This window comes from Papilio xuthus, unplaced genomic scaffold, assembly GCF_000836235.2.
Source record: "Papilio xuthus unplaced genomic scaffold, Pxut_1.1 DF826938.1, whole genome shotgun sequence".
NCBI lineage: Eukaryota > Metazoa > Arthropoda > Insecta > Lepidoptera > Papilionidae > Papilio > Papilio xuthus.
The window spans coordinates 393,954-419,712 of record NW_013531711.1 but is presented as its reverse complement, the minus strand read 5'-3'; the positions used below and the strand labels follow the sequence as shown (position 1 = coordinate 419,712).

General features: G+C 36.9%; 3 protein-coding genes across 5 annotated transcripts; 1 reads left to right on the top strand and 2 right to left on the bottom strand.

Moving 5' to 3' along the window:
• Positions 1-659: 659 nt before the first annotated feature.
• LOC106121596 (mitochondrial import inner membrane translocase subunit TIM44) lies at positions 660-3,814 on the bottom strand. The gene is made up of 7 exons (XM_013317307.1): positions 3,650-3,814; positions 3,473-3,571; positions 2,854-3,157; positions 2,255-2,361; positions 1,774-1,863; positions 1,500-1,622; positions 660-1,288 (listed from the first exon to the last, which is right to left on the bottom strand). Exons 1-7 carry the CDS (start codon positions 3,650-3,652, stop codon positions 701-703), a joined length of 1,314 nt encoding a protein of 437 aa, XP_013172761.1. The 5' UTR covers positions 3,653-3,814; the 3' UTR covers positions 660-700.
• Positions 3,815-4,123: 309 nt separating this feature from the next.
• eIF5 (eukaryotic translation initiation factor 5) lies at positions 4,124-17,536 on the top strand. Of its 2 annotated transcripts, none has more exons than XM_013317492.1 (12): positions 4,124-4,507; positions 4,704-4,832; positions 14,824-14,929; positions 15,020-15,174; positions 15,257-15,493; positions 15,579-15,696; positions 15,807-15,993; positions 16,065-16,166; positions 16,281-16,425; positions 16,563-16,722; positions 16,868-17,057; positions 17,180-17,536. In XM_013317492.1, exons 5-12 carry the CDS (start codon positions 15,337-15,339, stop codon positions 17,504-17,506), a joined length of 1,386 nt encoding a protein of 461 aa, XP_013172946.1. In that variant the 5' UTR covers positions 4,124-4,507; positions 4,704-4,832; positions 14,824-14,929; positions 15,020-15,174; positions 15,257-15,336; the 3' UTR covers positions 17,507-17,536. The 2 variants fall into 2 exon arrangements, with proteins under 2 accessions (XP_013172946.1, XP_013172947.1); XM_013317493.1 differs by lacking the exon at positions 4,124-4,507 and adding an exon at positions 4,564-4,592.
• Positions 17,537-19,004: 1,468 nt separating this feature from the next.
• On the bottom strand, positions 19,005-23,851 carry LOC106121716 (leukocyte surface antigen CD53-like). Of its 2 annotated transcripts, none has more exons than XM_013317496.1 (5): positions 21,709-21,829; positions 20,843-21,031; positions 20,439-20,591; positions 19,641-19,826; positions 19,005-19,436 (listed from the first exon to the last, which is right to left on the bottom strand). In XM_013317496.1, exons 1-5 carry the CDS (start codon positions 21,766-21,768, stop codon positions 19,365-19,367), a joined length of 660 nt encoding a protein of 219 aa, XP_013172950.1. In that variant the 5' UTR covers positions 21,769-21,829; the 3' UTR covers positions 19,005-19,364.
• Between the last annotated feature and the right edge of the window lie 1,908 nt (positions 23,852-25,759).

The following is a 25,759-nucleotide window of genomic DNA, read 5'->3' as shown; positions in this document are numbered from 1 at the left end:
CGTTTTTTTAACTTATTTAATATGTAAATTTGACTAATTTTTGATTATAATTTTTATTGTTGCATATAATTGCAATAACGCACATTTTCCGGCTTAAACTGTACCTAATTCTTATCTATCGTAGAATTAAATGTTCAAATATCAGTACAAAAAGCTCGCATCGTATCAGTTCTTACTTCTCCGCATGTAACCTAGTCACCGTTTGAGATCGTTTCTTTGGGTTTCAGTCGACTCTCATTCCCTAGTTATAAGCACTATAATCTTTTAGGTACTTTGTGTATATATTATTGTACGATGGCTTTGTCCGTCTTTTTGAATGTGCCTCTAATAAGAAACATGTTTAATGAAATTTGTTTTTTTATTTTCCTAACACTAACATTGCTTGAAAGTTTGCTCTTTGCAACACAAGGTCTATTGAGAAATTTTAAGGAAAATAAGTATAGTTTCACAAATATATAAAGCATTTTATTAAAATCTCCATCGTATTATAAATAAATAAAAATGGACAAGATTACTATTAAATTTGTAAGTTACCTTAACCTCCATAGTTAAAACGCATTTGAAAAATATCACATGTCGTCAAAATGGAATCCTTAAGTTGTTAATTTGTACTAAGATTTCTACCTAAATTGGTTGAGGGTTTGATATAAAACCATATTAGAGCTCCAACGATTTTAATTCAACTATAAACAACAACTACTTAAATTAACTGCTCCACGCTGTTTGCTGAGAGCTCCAGCAGTCTCCAGGCCGCCTTGGGGTTCAGCTCCTGCGGGTCCCGGCACAGCACCCACACATAGTTCACCCTCATCACCTTGTCGGGGTCACCTTCGAGGACGTTGTTCTTAGCGTCTCTGACACACATGATCTGCTGCGACTGGAATGTGATCACGAGGACGGGGCCCTGGTCCATCATCTTGCCCATCACCAGCTCTATTTGTTCAATGTCCAATATCTTTGAGTCCAGTCGGTAGCCAAGTTGCTTGCACTGTTTGATTGGTGTGGCCAGGATGTTGAAAACCCCTTCGTAACACCAATCCTTCAGTATATCCAGGTCTCCTCGTACCATTGCCTCTAGGATATTAGGTATGATGTCATTGGCACAATCTTCTAGAAACTTCTGTGCGGTGAAGTTTGGGTCGATTTTGCAGATTTCGGTTAAGGTCTTTGAGAGTTCAGTTTTCTCGAATAAATTACCAAAGAGGCTGCCGACTTTCTCAGTGACGAATCTTGAAGCTTTAACAACTGCATTATCTGATTCTTCGTATCGTATTTTCCAATCGAGAACCTACAAAATAATTTTAATTAACATTTTATACATACATGGCTATTTGAATTTTTATTACACTTACAACACAAAATAAAAGAATAACAATATGTTCAATATTACATGACTACTGATTTCTAATAATACAAAACAAATAAGATGAAGTTGTATCATTTTTGAGAACATAACTAGAATCTTATTGAGACCAGAATAAACTAATAGATGTACTGACCTTGTTGACATACTGGTTATTGTTCTTGAAGTTCTCCCACTGCTGGTAAAATTTGGAGTCCTTGTGCAGCTCCAACCCCAGCGTCTCCGTGTCCGGCGCGAAGCTGCGCTCCTCGTCCGCCACCTGACACACACAAATATATTACGATATTAGTCAGCCATTATATGTAATATGAAGGGAAAATAAAAAATTAATTTACCATAGGCTAGGCTAGTATACATTATACTATATTCTAGTTAAAAGATTTAAAATAAAAATACAAAAATGTGCTCACCTCAACTCGCTTTCTTAGTGCAATAGGCGAGGTGTAGACGCGGCCCTCCAGCCCACGCGGCGACATCTCGTTCCTCACTACCTCGGTTGCCTGAAAACAAATTCATACCAATGGGGTGAATTTAGATATCACAACTGATAAGTTCTAAGTGATCCAGGGTTCAGGGTCGGCTCAGAATTCTTCCAACTCGATAGAGTTGGAAACCCTCCATGCAATTTGGCAGCCTGATCATGATGAAGTTTTATTTACATATCTTGGAAAGTCTTGTATGTGACTTCTGATCTAATCAGTTTACAATAATTATTTATTTCATACATAACATACAGCTCACAAGCAAAATATGGGCCTGTTGTTGAGTTGAGGAAATTGTGCACTCACAACTAACTACATAACATACTGTACTGGTACAGTGTCCCAAAATGCGTCTTGACTTCCGACACAAGATATACATGATATATTTCTAGTTTATTTGTAATTTTACCTGTGAAATGGTCCTGAAAGCTGATGTCTGTCCGAGCCTTTGGCCTTTATCAGCTATACTCTCCGCCGCGTCTTTAGCTGACTTAGATATATCTTCTGTAATTTTCCCTGAAATTTAAAAGTACAGTATGTCCTTTTATACATAGATATGTACAAATTTTATATCCACATAAGTTATTATCAACTAGCTATCGCTCGCCACATCATTCGCAAGGAATTAAAAAAAAAACTTAATTGGTAGCCTCTGCGTTCTTCCAGACTATGGTCTACTCGAGCTGTTCCGGAGAGTACCTTCTAAGAAATATCTATCCATCCATCTAAACATTTGCATTTATAATATTAGTAATATTTGCAATATCAATATATGTGTAAGAATTCATTTATTTTAATCACAACCTTGTAATATGAATATATTTCAATAATCAACAATTTATATAAATATAAGATAAAGAAAAAGCCAGGCTATCACAGTAGAATTTCCATATGTATTATGTATTATATAAGCCCAAATACATAAAAACAAACTTACATATGCACAAAAACATTACCCTCATTGTCAGTCAGATAATAAATAAAGAATTTATTTACAATTCTACTCACCAGCTTTTTTAGCAAATTCCGTTTTACTGGCCTCTTCTAAAACATGTTCAACCTTTCCTTTGATACCTTCTAATGTGTCTTTAAGAACTTCTGAGCTTTTTGATGCCTCAGATTCCACAGCCTGAAACTTTTTCCTCGCTGCTTGTAGTGCTTCTGAATTCTCTAATCTCTGTGCTTCTTCTCGGAATTTTTTGATATTTTCTTTCATCTCTTTGTTTTTCGCAATATCTTCTTTGATGTTTTCGATGATGGATGAAAAGAAACCTTTTCTTGCTGAGTAACTGCGACATACTTGAATTGCAAACTATAAGTGATAATAATAAGTTAATTGCTTGTTTGATGGTGTAATTGTTTTTACAAGTTAATTAAGAATACGAAAAGGCGCAAACAATGTATGTATTGAAATATTAAACTTCCTCTGACTTGTACAAAAAATACATTCTATATATTTAATAAAATTCCTATGAGAATACACCAAATTTTAAAAATTAAGTATGCAGTAGTTGCACATCATCTTTTCCTTTCGATTAAATTAAATTTAATGTTATAGTAGTTTGTATTTCCCTTTTTGGTCAAATTTAACCAATAATTTCATCATTTTATGATAATTGATGCTTACCTGATCCGATTGACATGAAGCAACTACAGAAGGTTTGAAATTGTTTGGAACGACACATTTCCAGCGCGCAGGGCTATTTAATATTAAACGACACGAATGCTGAAATAAAATATGATAATTGTAAGTTTTATAACCTTATCAATGAACTATGTAACAAGAAGGTTATACTGCATTTACCATAGTTGTAAATATTTACTGTCCTATACACACTAACTTTTATAGTTCAATTTAATATTCAAATAGTAACACAACCGATTTTTCGGTTTATGAGAGAAAATACCAAATAATGGTAAAAAATTAAATTAGTCTCGCATTTTAGTCGACTTTTGAGTTTGGATTAGATTTGACAGTTTGACAGTCTATGATCTATGTTTCATACAGTTGAGATAAAACTTAATTTTCCTCGCTGTAGATACAGAGTTTTTGAACAAACATTCTAAGTTAACAAATCATTTTTTACTTACGCCTAATCGACTAATATCTATAAAATAGAAAACTAACAACAAAAGCATTTTAAAAGGTATAATATCACTTAATATTTCGAAGAAATCGCGCAATTAACCAACAAACCTCTTTTTCGCATATCCGGAAAAAACAACTGTCATTGTCATTTCTCATAGACAATTTAATTCAAATATTATATTTCCTGTTCAGTATTTTGTTATAAAACGTTTTTTTCTATTTTACTATTAGTACAAATATCGTAAATTTTCGTTTTAGTAATAAGCATCTTAAGAAATAGAAATGAAATATTTTATCAAACAAAATTTAAACGTTTTCAAATGTAAGATGCTCGATGTTTTGAGTTTAAAAAAAATTCTCGCTTCCGGTGTGAACGTAGTTCCAGAAACATAAGAAAGTGTGCATTTTCATTTATTTTCTGTCGTCATTTTTGGCCACGGTTTCGTGTACGCGTTTAATGATATTTAATTTATTTTGCGTTCGATTGTAGTAGTGTGAATCAAGTTCTTTCGTGAAATTTTACCATATAACATAGAGAAAGAATTCGCGAGGCGCTTCGTCATACAGAGGAAGGTACTATCGAATATCTTCAATCCATATTTACTTATATAGGTATACGTATAGTGCACTAGACTAGACACCACGTTTTCGCCAGCTGGTGCGTTTCGGCTTGCAAATTTGGTTTTGCTATTGATTTATTTTTCCTTATAGCAATATGTATGTGTGTGTTATTTCCAGACCGTAGTGAAGTAATATTGTATTGTGGCAGGTTGGTTACCCCGGCTAGTCGCGTGTTTCGCTGGTGCCAGCTTCTTCGAAAGATCAACAATTCATCCCATCTGTGAACTCTCGTCCAGTGGGGCGCTACCATTTTATATGACTTTAGCAAGATATAAAGGTAAGTGTCCTTTTTGTATATTAAAAAAAAATCAAAACTCAATTCGGAAGTCAAATTGTTCATTTTATTATTGTGCTTATTGGATGGTACATTAATATTTTCCTTTATGAATGATATTATTGTGATATGATTTTATTATATTTATAATATAATCATAATTTCATAGCCACATACTGTTGATAATTTCTCCCTTCTTTCTATTAACTCTGTCCAATAAGACAATATCTTTAGTCAACCTTAACACTACAGTTTAGTTCTCCAATAATAGATCTGAAACCTTATATCACCACAATATCTTGGTATTTCATGAAATTAAAAATGAAATCATTAATGTTGTAATACAGTTCACATTGCTTCACATATTTAGCAATCAATCATTTTATAGCAGAATGTAACAGTTTATAACTTATTAAAAGCATGTACCCGAAGATGTAAATCAAATTTTATGTGTCACAAGAAACTTACAATATATACTTAAAGTGGGATATATATGAAAAGAAACATATAGAAGCCATATATTTATTTAACACCAATCTCACAATTCTTCATGTACATTTGATCAGTAAGTTCTATATGTATATTTTATCTGAAATTTTGTAACCCTGTACATTCAAACCATTGAACCAAGAATGCATTGAATTGTGTGAGAATTTTATATATTACCTTGGAGAATGTGATATTGGTTATTATAAAAAGTAAATATTCATTCATTATTTATATCTATTGCCTGCAACCAGTGCAATGAAAAGTGCTAAATCTTGAGAGAACCCATCGTTTAACTCTTTTCTTTGGCTGACATAATAAACAGTTCTTTTTAGAATAGAATTTGTTTTTAAATTCTATGTACATATCAAGTTCAAGTATATAAGAAATGCATGTAACCACTGATATGATGGGAAATAAAATTAGCGACAGTCTACAGCTTTATACTGCTGCACATAAACTGCTTATCAAAGTGCAAATTAAAATTAATGGTGTATGAGTTTTAATTAATTTTATTTATACAAGTTGATAGTATATGGGTTTTGTTACTACCTGTAATAAATCTTTGTAAGAAATAGGATTCTTGGCATAATCAATCTGTTTGAGAATGTAATTTTTTACAAACAGTATAATACTACATGAAAAGGAGGAATGTTAATCGACATGACTGTTTACATCATCTTATTGCTAACATAAAATTATACTTTTGAAACATGACCTGATGTCCATGGATGTCGTTGAACACCTCGGTGTTCCTGCTGCTTGTTTGCCCCCTTCTGTTGTAACAAAAAAAAACAGTTTCTGAATAGTTTGCTTTAGAATATCAAAATTTTAATACTAACTTTCTTGGACAGTTTTTACAGTATATGATGTATATTTTAGTGCCGTCGTTACTTAGTCAATTTCATGCAGGCGGTAAATTTTTACTCAATATTTTGATGTCATGATAATTTTAATAGATATAAAAGCGTGGCGATAACATGCTAATGTGATAAGCGAACTCGTGCCTTGCCAGTGACACTTGATTTTGTGTAATAACTATACTGGTTATGTCAAAAAAGTAATGTACATTTTTTTAATGATGACGCTTTTTTTTAATTCGATCGATTAAATCTTATTATCGAATCACTTCATTGATATTGAAGTTTAAACAACATAATGTTGTAAATGTATGTAATAGAAAATATTACGAGACTCATTGATAAGTTTTGCGATGTTTCGCTACAGTTACTATGACAATTGTTAACCCCCTCCCCAACCCCTAGCATATTGCGCCATCCGCAGGAAGAAATATCTATGTTGGTATTCCATGAGCGGAATTCAATCTTATATCCATTTCCTTTCGATGTTTTAACTATTATAAAAGTAGCATGTCATCCCGCGACTCCGTTTGCGTGGATTTAAAATAAAAACTTTATTAGCAGTCTACGTGTTATTCAAGTTGAGTTCAGATTGAAGTTTTTAAAGAAACACCACTAGCGAGATTAAATTGTTTTCGAAATAAGCTTAAATGTCGAAACTAAAGCTTAATAAAAATTAACATTAAATTTCACATTGTTCGAATGATATATGTATAATTTTCCGTGTATTACATTAGCGTGGGTGGTAGGTACAACCCCGGGGCTGTTAGTTGCGCACCGGCGCAGCCTCCGCGATCGTTACGAGCCTCTCCCTCTACAGCCCCCTACACCCCCCTCACACAGGCTACACGCTCGTTCACACTAAATTGAATTTAGGATGCCTGGAATACTAAAGGCCAACCCAATATTATACCCAATATAATACATTAAACGTTTTGTTACGCTTTCATAAATAATGCACAAGAAAATGTGTGTTTTATGCTAATTAGGACAGAGGTCATAATCGTATGATTATTGATTTTGATTCGTAGTTAGGGTAATATCGTAGATTTATAAAATTTGAGTGTTGCATGTTATTACGACTTAAAGAAAGTTCAACAATAGCTCCTATACAAAGTGAGAACATTGAACATCCCTTTGTTGATAGATGTGACGGTAGCAACACCAACATCTATTGCACGACTTGGCCGGTTCTCTCGGTGAAATACCACGACCACACAGAAGTTTGGCGTCTAAGTATCATGAGCCGCGCGATGAGCGTGTCAGAGGCATAAAGTATTCTTTTTCTGTGGGTCTCCTCCTTTGTTAAAGGTAGGCAAACGCATCTGCAATTGCGATGTCTATGTGCAGCGGTCGCTTTGCTATTTCGACGAATGCAGATGGCCGCTTACTCGTTTGCCACCTATTAATTAAAAGTCTACTTGGTATTATGTCAACCTGTGATTTTAATGAACGAGACGGTCGTACACTAAATCAGTAGTATTACGGTATATTACGTTAGTATGCCGTCACTGTAAACGTGTACGCTTACGGTCGTAGTGTGGTGGGGGGTGGCTGTGTGGGGGCGCAATGGCGGAGGGTGCAAGGCGCAGTCTGCGATCGATGCAGCCTACGCGCTGACCTGGTAGGGTCTGGATATACATACATTGTCAACAGGCGTCAATTAAGTTAAGATTATACAGGATGCGACTAAAGCTTTTTATAATTATTGCTCCTTCACGCCCTTCTCTTGCTTTCTGCTCGAAGTCCAAAGTGAATCGGAGCGAATAATTTATTTTTCACACGCTGTATCTAGTTTTCACTTTCAAGATGAGTCGCGTGATGGTTTTAGCATAGGTACTTTTTACTCGACTCGCATTTGACAAGTTTTACATAAGAGTGTTATAGCATCGGCTGCCGGAAGCCGTCTCGGCGAGCGCGCGGTGCTGGTTCGTGCCTCGTTATGTCAGAGGTTAACGCACTCGCCTTTTGCATTCACACGGCCAAAAGTGCAAGTACCCATAGCCTAGGTAACGATTTAAATGAAAACATTGGTGCCAACCAGTTGGCATATAGTCCGCCTTAACCTGTCTAGAAGATTTGATCGCTGATAGATTGTTGTCTTGGAATTAGTTTTATTTACAACAATATAAAGACCGTCATTGTAACTTGAATAGATTTTTTCGAAATAAATAGATAAGTTTAGAAGAGACATTGCTCATCTTCAGGTCAGAGTTATAGAGTTTTTGGTATAAAATCGATGATAAACATGTCAAGGATATGAAACAACCATATATTTGCTCAGTTCACATCTATCAAAATTATACCGAAAATATTATGATAAATCAAAATGTCATCTTTGACCGGGCAGAGAAAGTTCCAGTGTTTATAACTACGTCAACCTGATGTAAATTTTAGCTTCTTAACGAAGAACTCCACTGCACTAAAACTTAAATACATTGTCCCTTTGAAATGCCTGTGTGAATAGAAGGATCACTACAGTCAAACACCACAGCAACAGGGATATATCTATCATTCGATTTAGATTGCCACAAGTTTGCCTTTTGTTATAAAAGGTGATTCATCATGTAATCATATGTGGTCTACTAGTTGCACATTATGATATTAATACAAACATACAGGTTGTTGTTTTTGTCGTTGCATTCCGTACTTATCTCGAATGCAGGCCAATACGAGTTATGTCGTCGATGCACTATACTGTGCGACCTTACATTTGTTTAGTTCAATGGCCCTAGAGCCGCGAAACGTGAGCGCGTTAGGTTCACCAAACTGTTTACCGTCTAGGTCTAAGAATGTCAGTCTGTATTGACAACGATATGTTTACATGTTTCTTTGGTTACTCATTTTCTTACTATAATAGTAATTACTATAAAAGATTTTCGTAGAGACATTTTATTTTAATAAGTTATATAGGAATTGAAAGCTATAAGAAAGTCCTGCAAATATTTAATTGCTTGGTTAACATCATTGCGAAGTATTAGTAATGCGGCCTTATCGTGCCATCGAGAGACGATTTGTCGTGTCACTTGCCAGTATCGTGTCTTCCCCGTGTCGTGCGCCGAGATGGTGCCCGCACGTGGGAACGCTGCCCACCGCAATGACTCACCGGGGATCTCGGAGGATGACTCGATCGCAACGGACGCTGACTTGTCTTGAACATTTGAACGCACAGATTAGAGTTATTACTAAAGTATATGAGACAAAGGCTTGTGGTACAGGATGAAGTAATGATTAAGTTTAAATGTAGTGAAAAAGAGTCGTACTCGCTTTGGAAGCAATTATAAAATAATCTTTACGAATTTAATCCACCATTTAAATTATTTCAGAACTTTGCTTCATTATCAGTTGTTACAAAGTCACTGATAAAGTTTGTAATTTTAAATAATATTAAGTAAGTAGTTCAAACAGTATCCTGCTTTATGCGTCAGTGATCTCGTATAACAATAGAGTTGATAGGACATCCATTTGTTTGCGTCATCCGTTCACGCTCCATTCGTACACGCCCGCGTATTATCAATATGCTAAAAATTCTTTTATCGACTATCTCCCACTTTCAAAATGTTACATACATGTGCGTATTTAATATCAGCAGCTTTCGCGTGGGTGTGTATTTTACAAACTGCTTTAGGCTTTCCAGGAGGCAGACAACGCTCAATCGATAGCACGGCACATGCGTACGGCTGCTCGAGCCCCGCGCAATCTAACCCCCTCCTCCATCCCCCATCCCCCAGCTAACCTAACCCTTCACTCCCCGCGCCGTGTCCTGCGAAGCCTTCTCTGCCACCCCATGCCTCATAAGGACGCCGAATTGCAGTCCTACACAATGATAAATTGCATCCGACGACGCAATCTGTACCAAACTGCGCTGCAATGGCGGCTGCCATAGACGAGTGATTATTTTTTTAAATCTTAAGAGCTGCTCGCACTACTGGCCACGCTACTTCCGGTAATTGAGTTTTTGATTTTTAATTTAGCAACTTTTGAAAGTTTTACTTGTTCATTGATATTAATTACTTTTACTACGTCGGCCTTTTTGACGGCTACAATTTTCTCGATTTTACTTAGATTACTTAGGAATCATATCAACATTTACAACAGCTAAAAAGGTACTGAAGAAGGAAAGATGTAAAGTTTAAAATCTGTAGTCTTTTTTATTAAAATTATTTTCATTTCTAGCCTTCATTGTTTAGGAAAAATATATGACTACTACTCTATTTGACATACTCTATGTAAGTAGAGTATATATAAAAAGGCGCAGTTTCCACTGCACATACGTGTCAATTAGCATCCTGGCTGCTAATTGGTGATACGTCCGGCCGAAGACTGTGACGTCATCGGTTTGCGATATCTGGATATTGAAGGACGGAAAGTTTAAATTTGCACCGTAGTAATGGACCTATATTTTTTATAATATTTAAGGTACGCGTTCATTGGCCCGCGCCGGACACACCGTACTCAAGGCTCGCAACGGATTTTAATTTTCTTTCTATGATTTTACGCAGCGCTGCGTACATAATCCGCGCCGCCCGCATCGCATCAATCCTGTTAATACGTGCATGCGGTTCGTCCGGCGCGGGCCTATATAATTCTACTTGTGAAAATCTTACGATGAAGTTTGCTCTAATGGCACAGTGAATTGTCGATGTGAAGGAGTCACATCACTAGCGATAATTTGCACTTTATCGATCAGCAACCTTGACTCGTGCTACGGTTTCTGCGTAGTGTCATGTAGCGGGTGCAACTCTTGTAGGGTTGCCAGCCTATTTGTTCATTGTTGCTATAAATAAATGATTATTGCTTAACATCTTATCGAATACTATGATAGTATAGGTTACTACATATCTCCGCCACGTTGGTATGTTTCTGTTTATAATGGAAATCAAAATACTATTTTATATTCCATCAGAAATTATTTGTTATAGAAAATATTTTCATTATTAAAAAATAATTAAATGTATTACCGTTTGAAGCAAACATGACAACCCTGCATGGTTAGACTATATGTAAACAGGATACAGTTCAGGCACTAAGAGATGACTAGGGTACGGTCGCGCGGCCCGTGGGACTGAAGTGCGCGCCTTTAACAAGATTTCTGTTGACATTTGTAATTTCATTGTCATTGCTGCGTTTCTGTATTATCTTTACAAATGTCGATAATTGGTTACAGTTAAATATAAGAAATCTAAATTTAAAGTCTCATTTCGTGACCAATTAAAGATTTTGTAGGAGAAATATTTTCTTGGACGTTAGCATTTCGTCAGCGCGTGAGTTATGCAATCAAAGTGAATGTGATTAAAAAGCTATTTCACTTTTGGTTAGTTCGCGTCGCGGCTGTAGTAATTTTATTGCGATAAACAAAAAGTTGTGAAGCAAGCGCCCACTATTTGAACCATATCCTTATTTCTTGAAACGAGATTGCCAAGTTTTTACATTAAGAGAGATACTACGATTAATAAGTCAATTATCTTTGTCAATCTTTGTCAATTAAATTTTAGTTCAATTGATTATTTGTATTACTTTATACTAGTCACGATAATTCATTTTATAAAGACGTGTGAGGACTTTATAAACTTTATATCAATAGATTTGAAGTCTCTGTGAAGTGATTACATCCCGCGCTCGGGTGCCCTCTGATTGACATCTAGTGAACACCGCATCACACAAGATGAAGCGGTTATAAATAATGATGGTTTATGATTTGTGGGTAGTCATTTCATCATATCCCATATCACAGTCTTTGTAATCACACGTGACATTTCAGTAAACACATTAGATTGACGATATTTTCAAATATATATACTGCAAATATGATTTAATAACTTAAGGTTATACGTTTATATTTAAATAAAAACATTGTACAAATTAACCGACATTTGAATATGCTGAACAATGCATCGTACCGCTACAGCTGTGCACTAGAGAACGAATCATGTCGGTCTGTCGATTAAATGTTTGTCTAATGATTGTCGTGTAAATGACAACATTGTCGTAGGTTGCGCACAACTAGCGTAGCAACTAATACGACCAAAATTCAAATTTAACCATTACCACCAAGGAGATAAGGAACATTTTGCCCAAGTTGCACAAGTATGCATACGGTGGTGTGCTTGTGTTTATAAAGATTTCCCGTGTTGTGTTATTATGACACTATGATACTGTGGAATGCAAGCAACACGATCTCTGTGTCGAGTTGTAAACTGAGCGCTCTGTGATTTGCCGAAGCTATGCGCAAAATGATCCGCAACGCATTAATCCATTTGAAAGCAAGCTTACATTCTTTAATTATGCATTCTTTTAGCGAATTCCACCAGCACCGTGGAAAGCTTGTACGACATATTAGAGTTTTTTTTCAAACCTTATTATGTATTTAAGTAAATGAGCATCAACAACACAGCATTGTGTACAGCCAGATGCGTCTTAACATATAACTTCTCACAATTAAACACAATGTCTCATTCATTACATTTCCCACAGACATTTTGTAGTACGATTTTATTGTCGTATATCTCGACATACGACTAATCTTTCTCAGGGATACGCCAAAAATGTTATACAGATGCGGCTAGTTTTTCTCTTGCCCGTTAATTGAATAATTGTCCCAAATGTAACGACGTGTATGCATGTGCAAGTGTCAATCATTTTGTCCTTGGCCGTGGCTGTGGGCGTGAGGCGGCTACGAATGCGATCCAGTGTCGGCCGGGTCTCTATCTACTAGTGCTATTGCTAAGCAACTGAATGATGCAGTTTGTATCATAGTTCATAGTATATACAAAATAACTTTGTTATCTCATGAAGATTCACCTCTTAGTTTGTGATAGGTATTATGGATAAGGGTATTAGATGGTGGTCCTATGGCGTACGTGATAATAAATGCAATGCATATGTTTTCGCTGCGAAATAACCTGAAAAAAGGTATCTCAAAAACAATGAAAAAGTGTTGGTTGTAGTAGTAGTAAACGGCAATATGTCGTCTTGTGTCGCAACTCCACGTGTACTCATGGCCGCATTGCGGATGGCGTAGATTGGCGTGCCCGACCCCGGCTTTTAGTTTTTGTAGCGACACCTACCTTGAGCACCCCCTGAACAGCTCTCTAGTAGTGTTCGCTGAGAGCATACCACGAGTTGAAGCTTTGTTATTCTTGTTAAAAAAAACCAACTAAAGCATATTATAGAGAGATGAATATTAGTATAACTATTATATAGAGACGTAGCGATAGAACTATGCTTATTTTTTTGCGTTCCTACATATCGATTTTCATATTCTACGTATGCGGAATTTTATTGCGAATTTTGCTGCGTTACGTGCGTGGTCCGTAAACCGCCGGCCAATCGCTGACCATCGCTCAAGGACATAGGTGTACTATAACGACTAGTTAAATTGTCACAGGCATTACTGCTCAAAGGAATTTGGTCGTTACTACAATGTAATAAAGTCACGAGTCGTCTGGAAGCAAACTAGTAGAGCTGTTATCGTTCAGTACACGTGAATTTATACGATGTTTGGAGTTCGCGAATCTGTTGCATAGGGTTGTCTATGTAGTGGTTTTTTCAATTGTTGATTGTGCGAAAAGGGAAAACAAATGATTATACTTAATATTCTATAATTAGGTTAAGTTGAAAATAATTTGACATAAACAAAGGAAATAAAAACAAAACAGTAAGATCTGCCTAAGTGATTAAACTTCTTGCGGGCAGTGTGGCATTTATATATAAATTAAGTAATGTTTTGCAGTTTTCATAATACCGTAATATATTGTATGACATTTCTAACCTACATGGCAACGTTTTTGCAACGAAACCGCGTGGTGCGGCTTCCACCGTTACAAGTCGCATAGATTTTTACTACAAAACGATTAGTAAATTTGTTTTTGCCGCTGTGACGTCAGCATGGTAATTTGTCACTGGCACGGAACTGGTTCGTGTTGCGATACACGCGCTCAAGTTTTTTTATTGCCCCTTATAAGCTCTGGATGGTTAAAATATTATTACACAATATGTGTTAATATTATAGCAGTGTTCAGACGTCAAATAAGTGATAGCCGCCTTGTTTGATATTGTCGCACGTCACACGTGTGATATGACGATTAATGGAATATAAAATTAACCAAATTATCGCACAACGCTTGCTTGTTTGACGTTTTCACCTCTTAAAGACGTATTTACTCTTTTCTTTTTCTATAAAGCGCGCAATAAAGAAAGCTATTACCGTCTATTTAATGAATAAAAATAGATATAATATGTATGTTGGTACAGGGCATTGTATTGAGTCGTGTCTTACAAGATGTTTGCATTTTATCTTTATACGATAAAAGAAAGAGGTCCCTTTATTTGAACAGATTTCCAGTGATGATCTTGTGTAACTAATCCTGCTATTCAACAAATTATCCCTTCCTTCACTTTGAAGGTATTCAAATTATTTGAACCATTTGATGTCAACCAGTCTCCGTTTTGCTCCAGTATTCGTTGTTCAACCATAAGCAAATTTATATGTATTACACATTATTTTAGGTTAAGGGATTCGGAATTCAAAATGTACTATTTTTTTTACGAATCATGTTTTAACGCATACTTATGCCTTTTAAATTAATCTTTTTGTAATGTGTTGTCGTACAACAGATGGTTTGATGTATGTGTGCGTGTTGTTGCAGAGGCATCAGTACAGAGCGCGGAGAGCGGGCGGACTGTCGCGTCGGGAGCGCGCCGCTGCCGACGAGCGTGCATGACGCTACACAACCCGAGCACCACTGCCCGCAGGTGACCACCCCAACAGCACCCCAACACAACGCAACTCACTACATGTCCCCACCTCAACAATATACTAAAGTATACTGTGGTGTGTCGCAGAGCATCCAAGCTAAGCAGCAGTAGGCACCGGAAGCTGCTGCCGCTGCGGCAGACGTGACTGGCGCGCGCGCGGGTCCCCGCCCCGCCCGCTCCCCTGCCGCCCCCGCGCACCACGCGCACCACGCGCACCTCGCGCCTCTCGCTCTCTACTGCAGGTACTCCACTCTCCAACCCCTGCAGCTGGCAACTAGACTTTACTAGTGTTCCGGTTACCTAACAATATATTTGTTGTTTCAGATTCAGTGTCGCCATCCAACCGTCTCGAGGACAATTAGTTAGTTTTGTAGCATAGCGTAGTGTAGCATAAGGCCGTCGCCATGGGGTCGGTCAACGTTAACCGGAATGTGGCGGACGCATTTTACCGCTACAAGATGCCGCGCATCTGCGCGAAGGTGGAGGGCAAGGGCAACGGCATCAAAACTGTCATCGTCAACATGCCCGAAGTGGCCAAGGCGCTCGGCAGACCCGCCACTTGTGAGTGCAATTACACTTTCACACATTCTCAAGGTTAAGTACACACGAGTACATTGTTCTAAACTTCTCCCTACTAAATTTACAGACCCCACCAAGTACTTCGGGTGCGAGCTGGGCGCGCAGACCCAGTTCGATTTCAAGAACGAGCGCTTCATTGTCAACGGCAGTCACGACTCTGCCAAACTTCAGGACCTGCTGGACGGGTCAGTATAATTATACTCTCTATGTTTCTAACATTGAAAAATCTCAAATAGTTTGCACGTGTCGGATGCTTTTTGAGTTTAAAGTAATAGCGTGTTTGTTTTTTGGTCAGGTTCATTCGCAAGTTCGTGCTGTGCCCGGAGTGCGACAATCCGGAGACGGAGCTGATCGTGTCGACGAAGAAGAACAGCATCTCGCAGGGTTGCAAGGCGTGCGGCTACCACGGCGCCCTCGAGTTCAACCACAAGCTCAATACGTTCATATTGAAGAACCCGCCCGCCGCTGACCCCAGCGTACAGGTACATTATCACTCACTTATGTCGAATTAAAGTCATCTTCAATATACTGACTGCATTTTAAATATTTGCAGGGCTCGTCGCTGACAGAGGGCAACCGGGGAAAACGCTCCAAGCGCTCCGGCCCACCCGCCAACGGCAACCACGACGGCCAGGAGAACCATGATGCCAAAAATGTATGTACAACCTTACAAATACACACCTTGGTTAAAGTAGTATTAAAATAGTATTATTTTGTTCTAGAGTTAAATATGTATAAAATAAACAATTTGTACAATGATTTATTGCAGGAGGGCGACGCACCAATAACCCCGACTACACCCAATCCCAGCAGCAAGAAGGACAAGAAAGACAAGTCGAAACATGGTGACGATGACGACGATGGCACTTGGACTGTTGACGTCAGCGAGGAGGCCGTGCGTGCGCGCATGCAAGGTGCACTATCTTCCATTTCACAACAATATTTTTTTCACATAGATAAACTTTTAAACGAACGTCATGTGAATATTAACTTATCTCAAACCGCGTATCATTACTAAGTTAGCCTGTACGTGTTTATACGAATGTTCCAGATCTGACGGAGGGCGCTAAGAGCATGACGCTGTCCGAGGACACGGAGAAGAACGAGAAGCAGCGCATGGATCTGTTCTACGCGTTCGTGAAGCAGCGCGCCGACAGTGCCGCCGCCGAGGGCAGCAAGGCCGTCTCCGACATCGTGCACGAGGCCGAGCGGTGAGACATGCTACATACAGCGACATCTATCGCACGCGACAACTAGCTTGCATTACATTACAGCGACATCTATTGTACTATTGTGATAATTTGCACGTATATTACATTGCAAGTTTAAACAATGTGTGATATGTGTGGGTTGCAGGCTGGAGGTGCGTGAGAAGGCGCCGCTGGTGGTGTTCGAGGTGCTGGTGCGGCCGAACTCGCTGGCGGCGGACGTGAAGAAGCAGCGTCCTCTGCTGCTGCGTCTGACGCGCGGCGAGCCCCGCGCCCAGCGCGCCGTGCTCAATGCGCTCACCGCACTCTGCGCGCTGCATCAGAACCTGCTGCCCAAGGTGACGCTCATCATGTCGCTTACTACTTTTAAATTTACCATTGTTTTAAGTTAAAAAAAAAGTTATTATATTTCAATGCTCCAATTCGTCAGTTTGTTAATATTGTTATTGAACGTGTGCAGGTGCCGGCGATACTAAAGCTGCTGTACGACACGGACATAATAGAGGAGCGCGCGGTGCTGGACTGGGCGGCCAAGCCGTCGCGCAAGTACGCGCCCAAGGAGGTGGTGACGGAGGTGCGCCGCCGCGCTCAGCCCTTCATCGAGTGGCTCACCGAGGCCGAGGAGGACAGCGACGACGCGCAAGACGCCCAGCCCGACGACCTCGACGTCGAGTACGACGACCGCGCGCCGCTGCGACCCGCCGCCGCGACCGTCGCGCCCACCGCACCCACCGCCGCACCCCCCGCCGACGACGGCGAGGATGACGTCGACATCGACGCCATCTAAGTCTGTGATGCAGCACCGCCCCCCGCGCCGGTCACGTCACTGTTACACTCCGATACCTACTATATATATTATCAGCTGCTAATTAATCACTAGAGTCGGGTCAAAAATAAATTTGAAGTCACTGTAAGGACGTAGCGCTGTCGTGACGTCATCGGCGGCCGCCTCCGCAAAACATCTTGCGCATCAATGTTAAATTGTACCCATAATGAATTCCAAAAGTTTTGTAAACAATATCGTATATTTACTCATGATTTGACTACGGTAATAAGCTAGTGGAATATTTAATCTACGTGGTCTGGCCGAGTAGCGGCGGACATCTTGATGTAACTGTCCTGCGTACAGACATTTGTATGTATTTAATGGGGAAAATTATTATATCTCAATGTTATATGTAACCTGGAAACCTTGGAATATGCCCTTTGTTGCTCAAATGTGTTTTATCAACTTTAAATTTGTGTCTCAAAACTGTATTGTACGAGAAATTTTTCATGGGAAACCTGCTGTTTGTCGGTAGACACATCATTGTGATAGACGAATATTTGTTTGGATTTAATTAAATTCATTTTTCTTAACACACGAATGCTGCTGTTTCTTATATATTTTAACAATTGTATTTTGTACATTCTCATTGTGTCTATCGAACAGACGGATCGAAATAAAATTCAACTTGATTTACGTCTAAAAATAAAATGTGTAATCAATTATTACTAGACATTAGGTGTATTCAACTTATATATTCAATGTCCTCAATAAAAACTTTGTCTGTCTGTCTGTATGTATATTTGTATCTACGTGTATCCGTAATCGCTTAGAGAACTAGCCTCTAGCAATTTTCTATCTCTAATAATTGTTCCTATACATACAAGTATTGTTTATTTAATCAGGCAAAACTAGACTTGCAAGCGAAAATATCGCCTAGGAAACCTTGTCTTTTATTCATGAAATATTGAATTTTAAGAATTTGCAATAATGATTCGTAATATGAAAGGTTTAATAAAGTTTTTTGTTTGCAAAGTCAGATGTTTTGTCTAGGTTTTAATATTTTTTTGGGATGAAAACAAAACAACGCTTGACATCAAGTCGGAGAGCGCACTGACTGAGAATGGCGGCTGGAATTGTGTTGAATGAAATTTGTTTAATTTAGCGAGCGCTCAATACTTTCTGTTGCGGCTGTATTTGTCACAAACACGAGGACACCACCATTTTAATGCTCCAATCAGATGTTTATATTTAAATGATTTTAGTATTAAATAGTAAATTGGCAATAGCGCGAGCTCGGCTGGGAGATGCCCCCCCACGTCCGTGCACGCGTATAGGTTAGTTCGCGCCTCTGCGTTTCCTCTATTATAAAACTATTATGTATAGAATATTTTGAAATTGCCATCTGACAATTTTATTAGATTTGTTTTGTATTCAATACATTTGGATTATGAAAATTATGTCGTTTTATTTCGTACCTCTCCAGATTTTAGGGACGGGAAAATATTTAACCAAAAAAATACTTAGATTTATTTTTTTATTTGGATTGTTTAGTACATTTACACAATTTCGGATGTAGATAAACATTTGGAAATGTAAAATAATACAAAAGATATATTTTGTTCTTTAGAAGCCTAAAATATTTCGCTATTAGTTATAAAAACGTAACATTCATTTCACCCTGACTGTACATTGGGTCACAAAACCCGCCTTAACTAATACTAAATGCGTACATAAACATTATTACATACAATTATTTAATTAACGGTTAATTTTACATAATCGGTCGATTAACATAACTTTATCAAAATTGTTAAAGACGTTATGCCTTGCATTTAGTAAACTTATATGCTAATGTAGTAAAGCGCCATCTATCGGCCTAATAGTGCGACCGCCGGTTCTTGTTCCGCGCGTGATTAGCCAGGCACAAGCCGAACACTACCGCCACAAGCTGCAAAACAAAAGGTAAAAAATTAACAAACGCAAACGGTTGTAACTTGCGGATTAAAAAAAATAGTCTATGTGTTCCTTCGGACTATTTTCTATTTAAAATATTTGTAAGATTGAATGTCTGCTTAATACTTAACATCACAGGTGACCTAACTTCGAATGGGTCACATTACAGTAAAACTCAAACATAAACCTCGAAACTGACCTCAATAGCAACAACAACGATGCAGACGACGCCGATGGCGAGTCCGAAGGTCTCGAGTAGACCCTGGACTTGCTTGTCGCAGCCGGAGTACGCGTTAAGTGGAGTGCAAGGCTGAGACGCGCAGCAAGTCTCCGGCAGAGCGATATTCATATACGACAACGGACCCGTCGGACCACAGCACGTGAACTGTGAACACACCCCAGTTTATTTGCCGTCCCTCTCATTTCCCTGTTTTTTAAATTAACGATAATGCTAAAATCTCGGTTGCCTCTTCAACGCTTGCCTAAAAAGGATTCTCACATGCTCTTTAAAAACAGAGTATAACAAAGATCGTGCCTCTAGAAACGCATTGTTACAAAGTGTTTTATTCATCACGAAGCATAAATGAAGTATTCACTAACGAAAAACATATTCGGAAATGTGTTTTTATCTCTGTCTCATCAAAATATGTGACAGAGATGAAAATACATTTTTATTCATGTGTTTTTATGGTGAATTCACGATAATCGCATCCGCAGCGTTATCGCTACGACTGATAATATTGTTTCGTGTGAAACGGGCACATCATAGCAATCATAGGATATGTTATCCGTTTATCAATGTATATGATGTCAAACACTATGATTAAACAACAAATTAGAACATTAAAAACCTATATTATACAATTTAATTCAAAAGTTCTTTCCATCTTTTCATACCATTAAAATATTGCCGAAAAACTTTTCGATTTGTCAATTTTATATAATGGTTAACGTGTTAAATAATTAAGAAATAACATATTGAATGCGTTGTACTCACAGCTCTTTCAATCTCCTGGAAGGCGACCCTATCTCTATTGAAAGCGTCATTCAGCACGTTAGGCACGCCCTGCACCAGACTGTCCAGGTTCACGAAGATCAGACTCGCCAGCGTTATTTTCAAGATCATCAGGATAATCATAAACAACGAGTACTGCAATAAAAATATGTAGGAACTTGTTACTATGTTGTTGTGTTGATTAACTTTCCCCGTTAACTCTTAATTCATTATTATGATACAATGAAATATAACATATGTGCATCAAATAATAAAAATAAAACGACAGACAATTGTTTGCTTACTTCCTTTTGGATTACGTCATATGATAATTCACGTTTGGTACATTACCCGACATTTCATTTGGCACGCCGGGAACTTATTGTAGGTTAAGGGACAATTCTTACAGTGATGAGCATGCAGTTGCTTTCCCTGATTGCGCCGCAGCATCCGAAAAAGGCGATGAGAAAGACGACGCCGCCGACTACCATGGAAGCGATGGGCGCCACCTGATAACTGCTGTCGGCGATGTCGATGACCGCAGTGCCCTGCAGCTGCACCGCCACGCCCAGGCCCAGCAGTGCCAGACCTGCGAGCTACAAACAATATATTATGTTAAAGTATGTATCAAAACATGCTCTCTCTCTCTCAACACACGTCGACACATATCGACGTCTTGTTTTTCGACAGTGGAACATGTTAATTGAGCTCCAAGTTGTCGTCTCGCTCAAAGTCAAAGCTCCTGCGCATGTTGCATTCAAGTGTTATTTAACACTTTTAATGCTCGAGATATTTCATTCATCAATCTTTCTGCTTTTTTTATATACTTATCCTTTAAAAATATATGTCGTATATTTTAAGGATAATGGTAAAAAGGTGTTTAGGTTATGTTCAAGGAATTGTTTTCTAGGTGTGGTTTATCTTTCAATAGCGTCACTAGCTCATATCTTTGTTCATATATCTGGTCCATACACCATTAAAAATCTAGTGTAGTTAGAATGTTATAATAACAGAATGAAATTTTAAAATCTATGTCACAGTGTTCTCAAGGCGCTACATTTTCTTCTACGACCAAAGATTCTTATCTACTATATATTTATATTGTTTGTGTTTTTAAATTAAAGTGTAAAGAAGTTCCTTCCGACATGAACAATCAGACTTTAAGAAGGAAACATTTAATAGTTGCGCATGAGTGAATATGATACAAATTGTGTCGTTTAAATTTGAACTTTGATCAAAAGTTATTATAATATTAAAAAATAGTAATCCTCACCGCAAATAATAAGTTCGAAATGAACAGGATATATCGTACAAGTACTTCACCACACCCCATTTTAATTTTTTTATGCAAAAAAATGCGTAAACGTGTCGCCGGATCGATAGCCAACTGATATCACAAGATGGCCGCCGCCGTTATCAGTACTGATAAGTTGATAGCGAGCCACGGGAAAAGAGGTTAACTCTTTAATACAACGTTCACGAAATTATAATGTAAACAAGATACGTGACTGGACATTAAGGATTTTTTCATATATGAATTAAATTAACTCGTGTATCCTTTGTTTCGAGAACACATTTTTTAATTTATGTTAATGGTAGGGGCATTATCTATTTGCAATAGATTCTCTATTAAAAAGAATAGAGAAGATTAATATAATATATCTACTCTTTAGTGAAATTTCCAGAGAAGAATTCGTAAATCACTTCTGCGATCTTTTACGAATGGTGCTAGTATAGTTGGAGTTCATTTTCATAATGCGTATAAAAATTAAAAAAAAGTCATAGAAAAAATTGTTACATTTAGGCTATTTACTTCTTAAAAATATGTAAGACTAAGCGCTATGAATATTCATGTGATATACATAAACATTTATCAATTTACTTGTAATGTTAAATCTTTTTCGCGGTAAATTGATTTTCTACAAGTACTTGAACGATAATATAATCACGATTAGATTCGTACCACGATAATGACAAGAGTATGTGTTAAAGTTTATTTATAACATCAGTAGTATAATATTCCTTACATCTTTCTCCTATATTTTAAATTATTTTATAGAACATAGTAGTTGCCCGCAATGTCGTCCGCGCGGAATTAAAAAAAATGTCGTAAAAATATCTATATTTTATTGGATAGTGTAGCATTCCAACAGTAAAAGAACTTCTCAAATCGGTTCAATATTTTCATAGCCTATTCAATACAAACAAACAAATCTTTTATCTACAATATTAGTATAGATAACAATATGTTAAAAGAAAATGCCAGCGCAATAATTTTTGCGTTTGAAATATTCACATTCTTTTATGCGTAAAATCAAGCAATTTAATTCAGAAACGGACGATGCGCGTGCTTTGTAATCAGTTACAATAAGTAATATAGTTCTTTATATTTCCATATTTTATACACTTGTGTAAACTTAAAATGTTCCTCGTATTAATCATTTCAACGTCTGGTAACATCACATCATAACCTCTAATACATTATGTGATGCATTCATTCCGTACCTCGAAAAGAAAAAAAAACTAACCCTTAAAGGATCACTTTGTTGTCCGTCCGTCTATCTGTCTGTCAATACCCTTTTTTATGATTCATTACTGTAAATATAAGCTACGTTATTGCATATTAATCCTTAATATGATACGTCATACGCAAAATACGTTGAAAAATGTATTACTAATCGATTTATTACAACGCATAGTACCTACACTTTACTATTGTTACTGCAATTTGAACAGATCTTATAAACAATATTTAGGGTCTTATTAATATAAGATAGAGTATAGTTCCCAGCATATTAAATGGAAAATAAATTAGAAATAGAAAAATCTAAGTTATGTCACTTTTCTATAGGAAATGCTTACGATAACAATACTATTTTAAGTATCAATTTGAGTGACTAGATTATAAGGAAAAGTACTCAAGAGCATGTCTTACTAATATTGAAAATACGAATGTATGGATAGATTTGTGTATGAATGGATAAATGTTTATTAGAAGGTATCTCCGGGACGGCTGCAAGGTTTTGGCTAAAATTTGGCATAGACGTAGAACATAGTCTACTTGTAAATTCATTTTAATTCTACGAGTACGGAGTCGTGGGCGACAGCTAGTATGTAATAATGCAATGGATATGACAAGAACAAAAGAGGTGTGTCAGGAAATATTACTCATTGAAAATGAACACGCTTAGGACCACTTTTAAAAAAAATCTGATTGATGAAAAAAAAATATACTTACCGCGAAAAATAAGTTCGTAAAGAACAAAATGTATTTAACTAAGAATTCACCACAACCCATTTTGATTGTTTTTTTTTCAATAAAAAAAAAATTACAACAATGTGCGCACGCGTCCTCACTTGCAAGTCCACTGACACAACAAAATGGCTGTCATCAAACATAAAGAGTTATCAACGTTGATAAGCTGATGACTATACGAGTATATTTTTCTAGTGAATCGGTTTTTAATGATTTCCCCACGACTGATAGCTGAATTCAAATGAAATTTTATGGTGCTATAAATATATATTATCATACGGTAATTATACATATAAATTTAAAAGAACAATGTTGTGAAACGAAAAGCTATAATTTGGCAAAGCATTTGGCGCCTTTTTCTGTTATACTTTAGAAGGTAAATGTAGTTCCTAAGTGTTAGTTTTAGGATACATAGGGTTTAATTTCTTCTGTTTCTACTTTAAAAATATGCCACTTAGATTGTATAAAAACGACAATTTAAACTTTTTTGATAATCTACTTTTTAAATTTACGATTTTTAGGGTTCTGGTATTTTGCTATTTATTTTTTACAGGCGTACTGGAAATTAATTAAAAGATATATCTTCCTTTTGTACAAAATCTGACACACACTGTGTGTATTTATATTTAAACAAACTGTGTAAATATAAGTATCGTTTGACTTACATTTTCAAATTTAATTTTCATATTGAATAAAGGCTTGAAATTCTGTTCACATCGAATAGAAGTTGTACCAGATACGATTGTAAGGGAATTATAACGAGTCACTTCTAACCTAGATTTATCTAATTCGACTACATAACTTATCAATCATGTCCTTTAATTGTCATAAATCTGTATTGTTCTCTCTGTTATGGTGTTTATTGACAATTTTCTTATTCTGGTCTATATATTATCACTTAAAACTATATTTAGTAACACTATAATCCTTTATAACCTTGCTTATATGTTAGGAATATATTATTACTTTACATATATTTTACAATAAACGTAGTTAACCTCCAAAAATGTACAACCGGTGTGTTTATGACGACAATGCGCAGCTGGTTATTGATACTGACGGAAGTTGTCTGCAATGAAAAATGATGAATACTAAAATGGTTACCGCCTTTATATGTTTGAAACGTCAACAGGTTTCAGTCAATTTTATTGAAATACAGAAAATAAGACATTATACATGATAGAACCTAGATTATAAAGAGATACGGAGAGTCTAACTTTTTGAATGATTCCCCACCTTAAACCTGTTGCTTCTTCTTAATGCATTATTAGGAATTAGTCCTTTAGCACTTTATTCGAAGTTTAAACGAAGGAGACTTTTTGTTGCCTGTGTTAAAATCGTATTATATGTTAAACGCTATGGTTGGTCACCTACTTCTTCTTTGCTCTGTTGATGTGGTATTATTTTGGGTGCCATTTTTTTATAAAAGGCAAAAGGCGTTGTACGTTCTAGATTTCAGTATAAAAATTCTTGATTATAAATGTTATAGGATAATCCTTAGGCGTTAATTAACTTTAAAATTTCAATTTAGTAATTCCCGGCTTATGATGAATTCAAATATTGTTGAACTGTTATAAGTATAATAACGGGAAAAACTTTGCTATTGTCGCTCTGTAGTCGCAGCATCGTTTCCTTTTGTTTTATCATCGAGCGAATGATTCAGAGGACTCTAAGTCATCGTCCAGCAACAATATTAGTATGTCTTGAAGAACATGAATCACAAGAAGAACTTTAGACATTTTGGAACTTTAAAAAACACCATAAACTCAAGCATATTCCGGTATAAGTATCAAAGGGTCTAAAGTCGTACAAGTTTAGCGATTCATTAATAAATTTCTGAATCGCTTAAGAAGTTTCAATAAAAAAAGTTTATGTTAGATTCTGCTATAAGTGATGTGATGTAGGAAAAACGTAAACGTAGGAAAAAAGGATTTTTTTATACATAAGAAATTTTCGCCACACGTCACATTCCGTCTTTCGAATAGGCGAAAAGTGGTATGCACGGTTTCTTTTGGCCATACTGAATGGAGGTCCGTGGCCTCCGACTACCCCTTTGGGTTACAGGCCT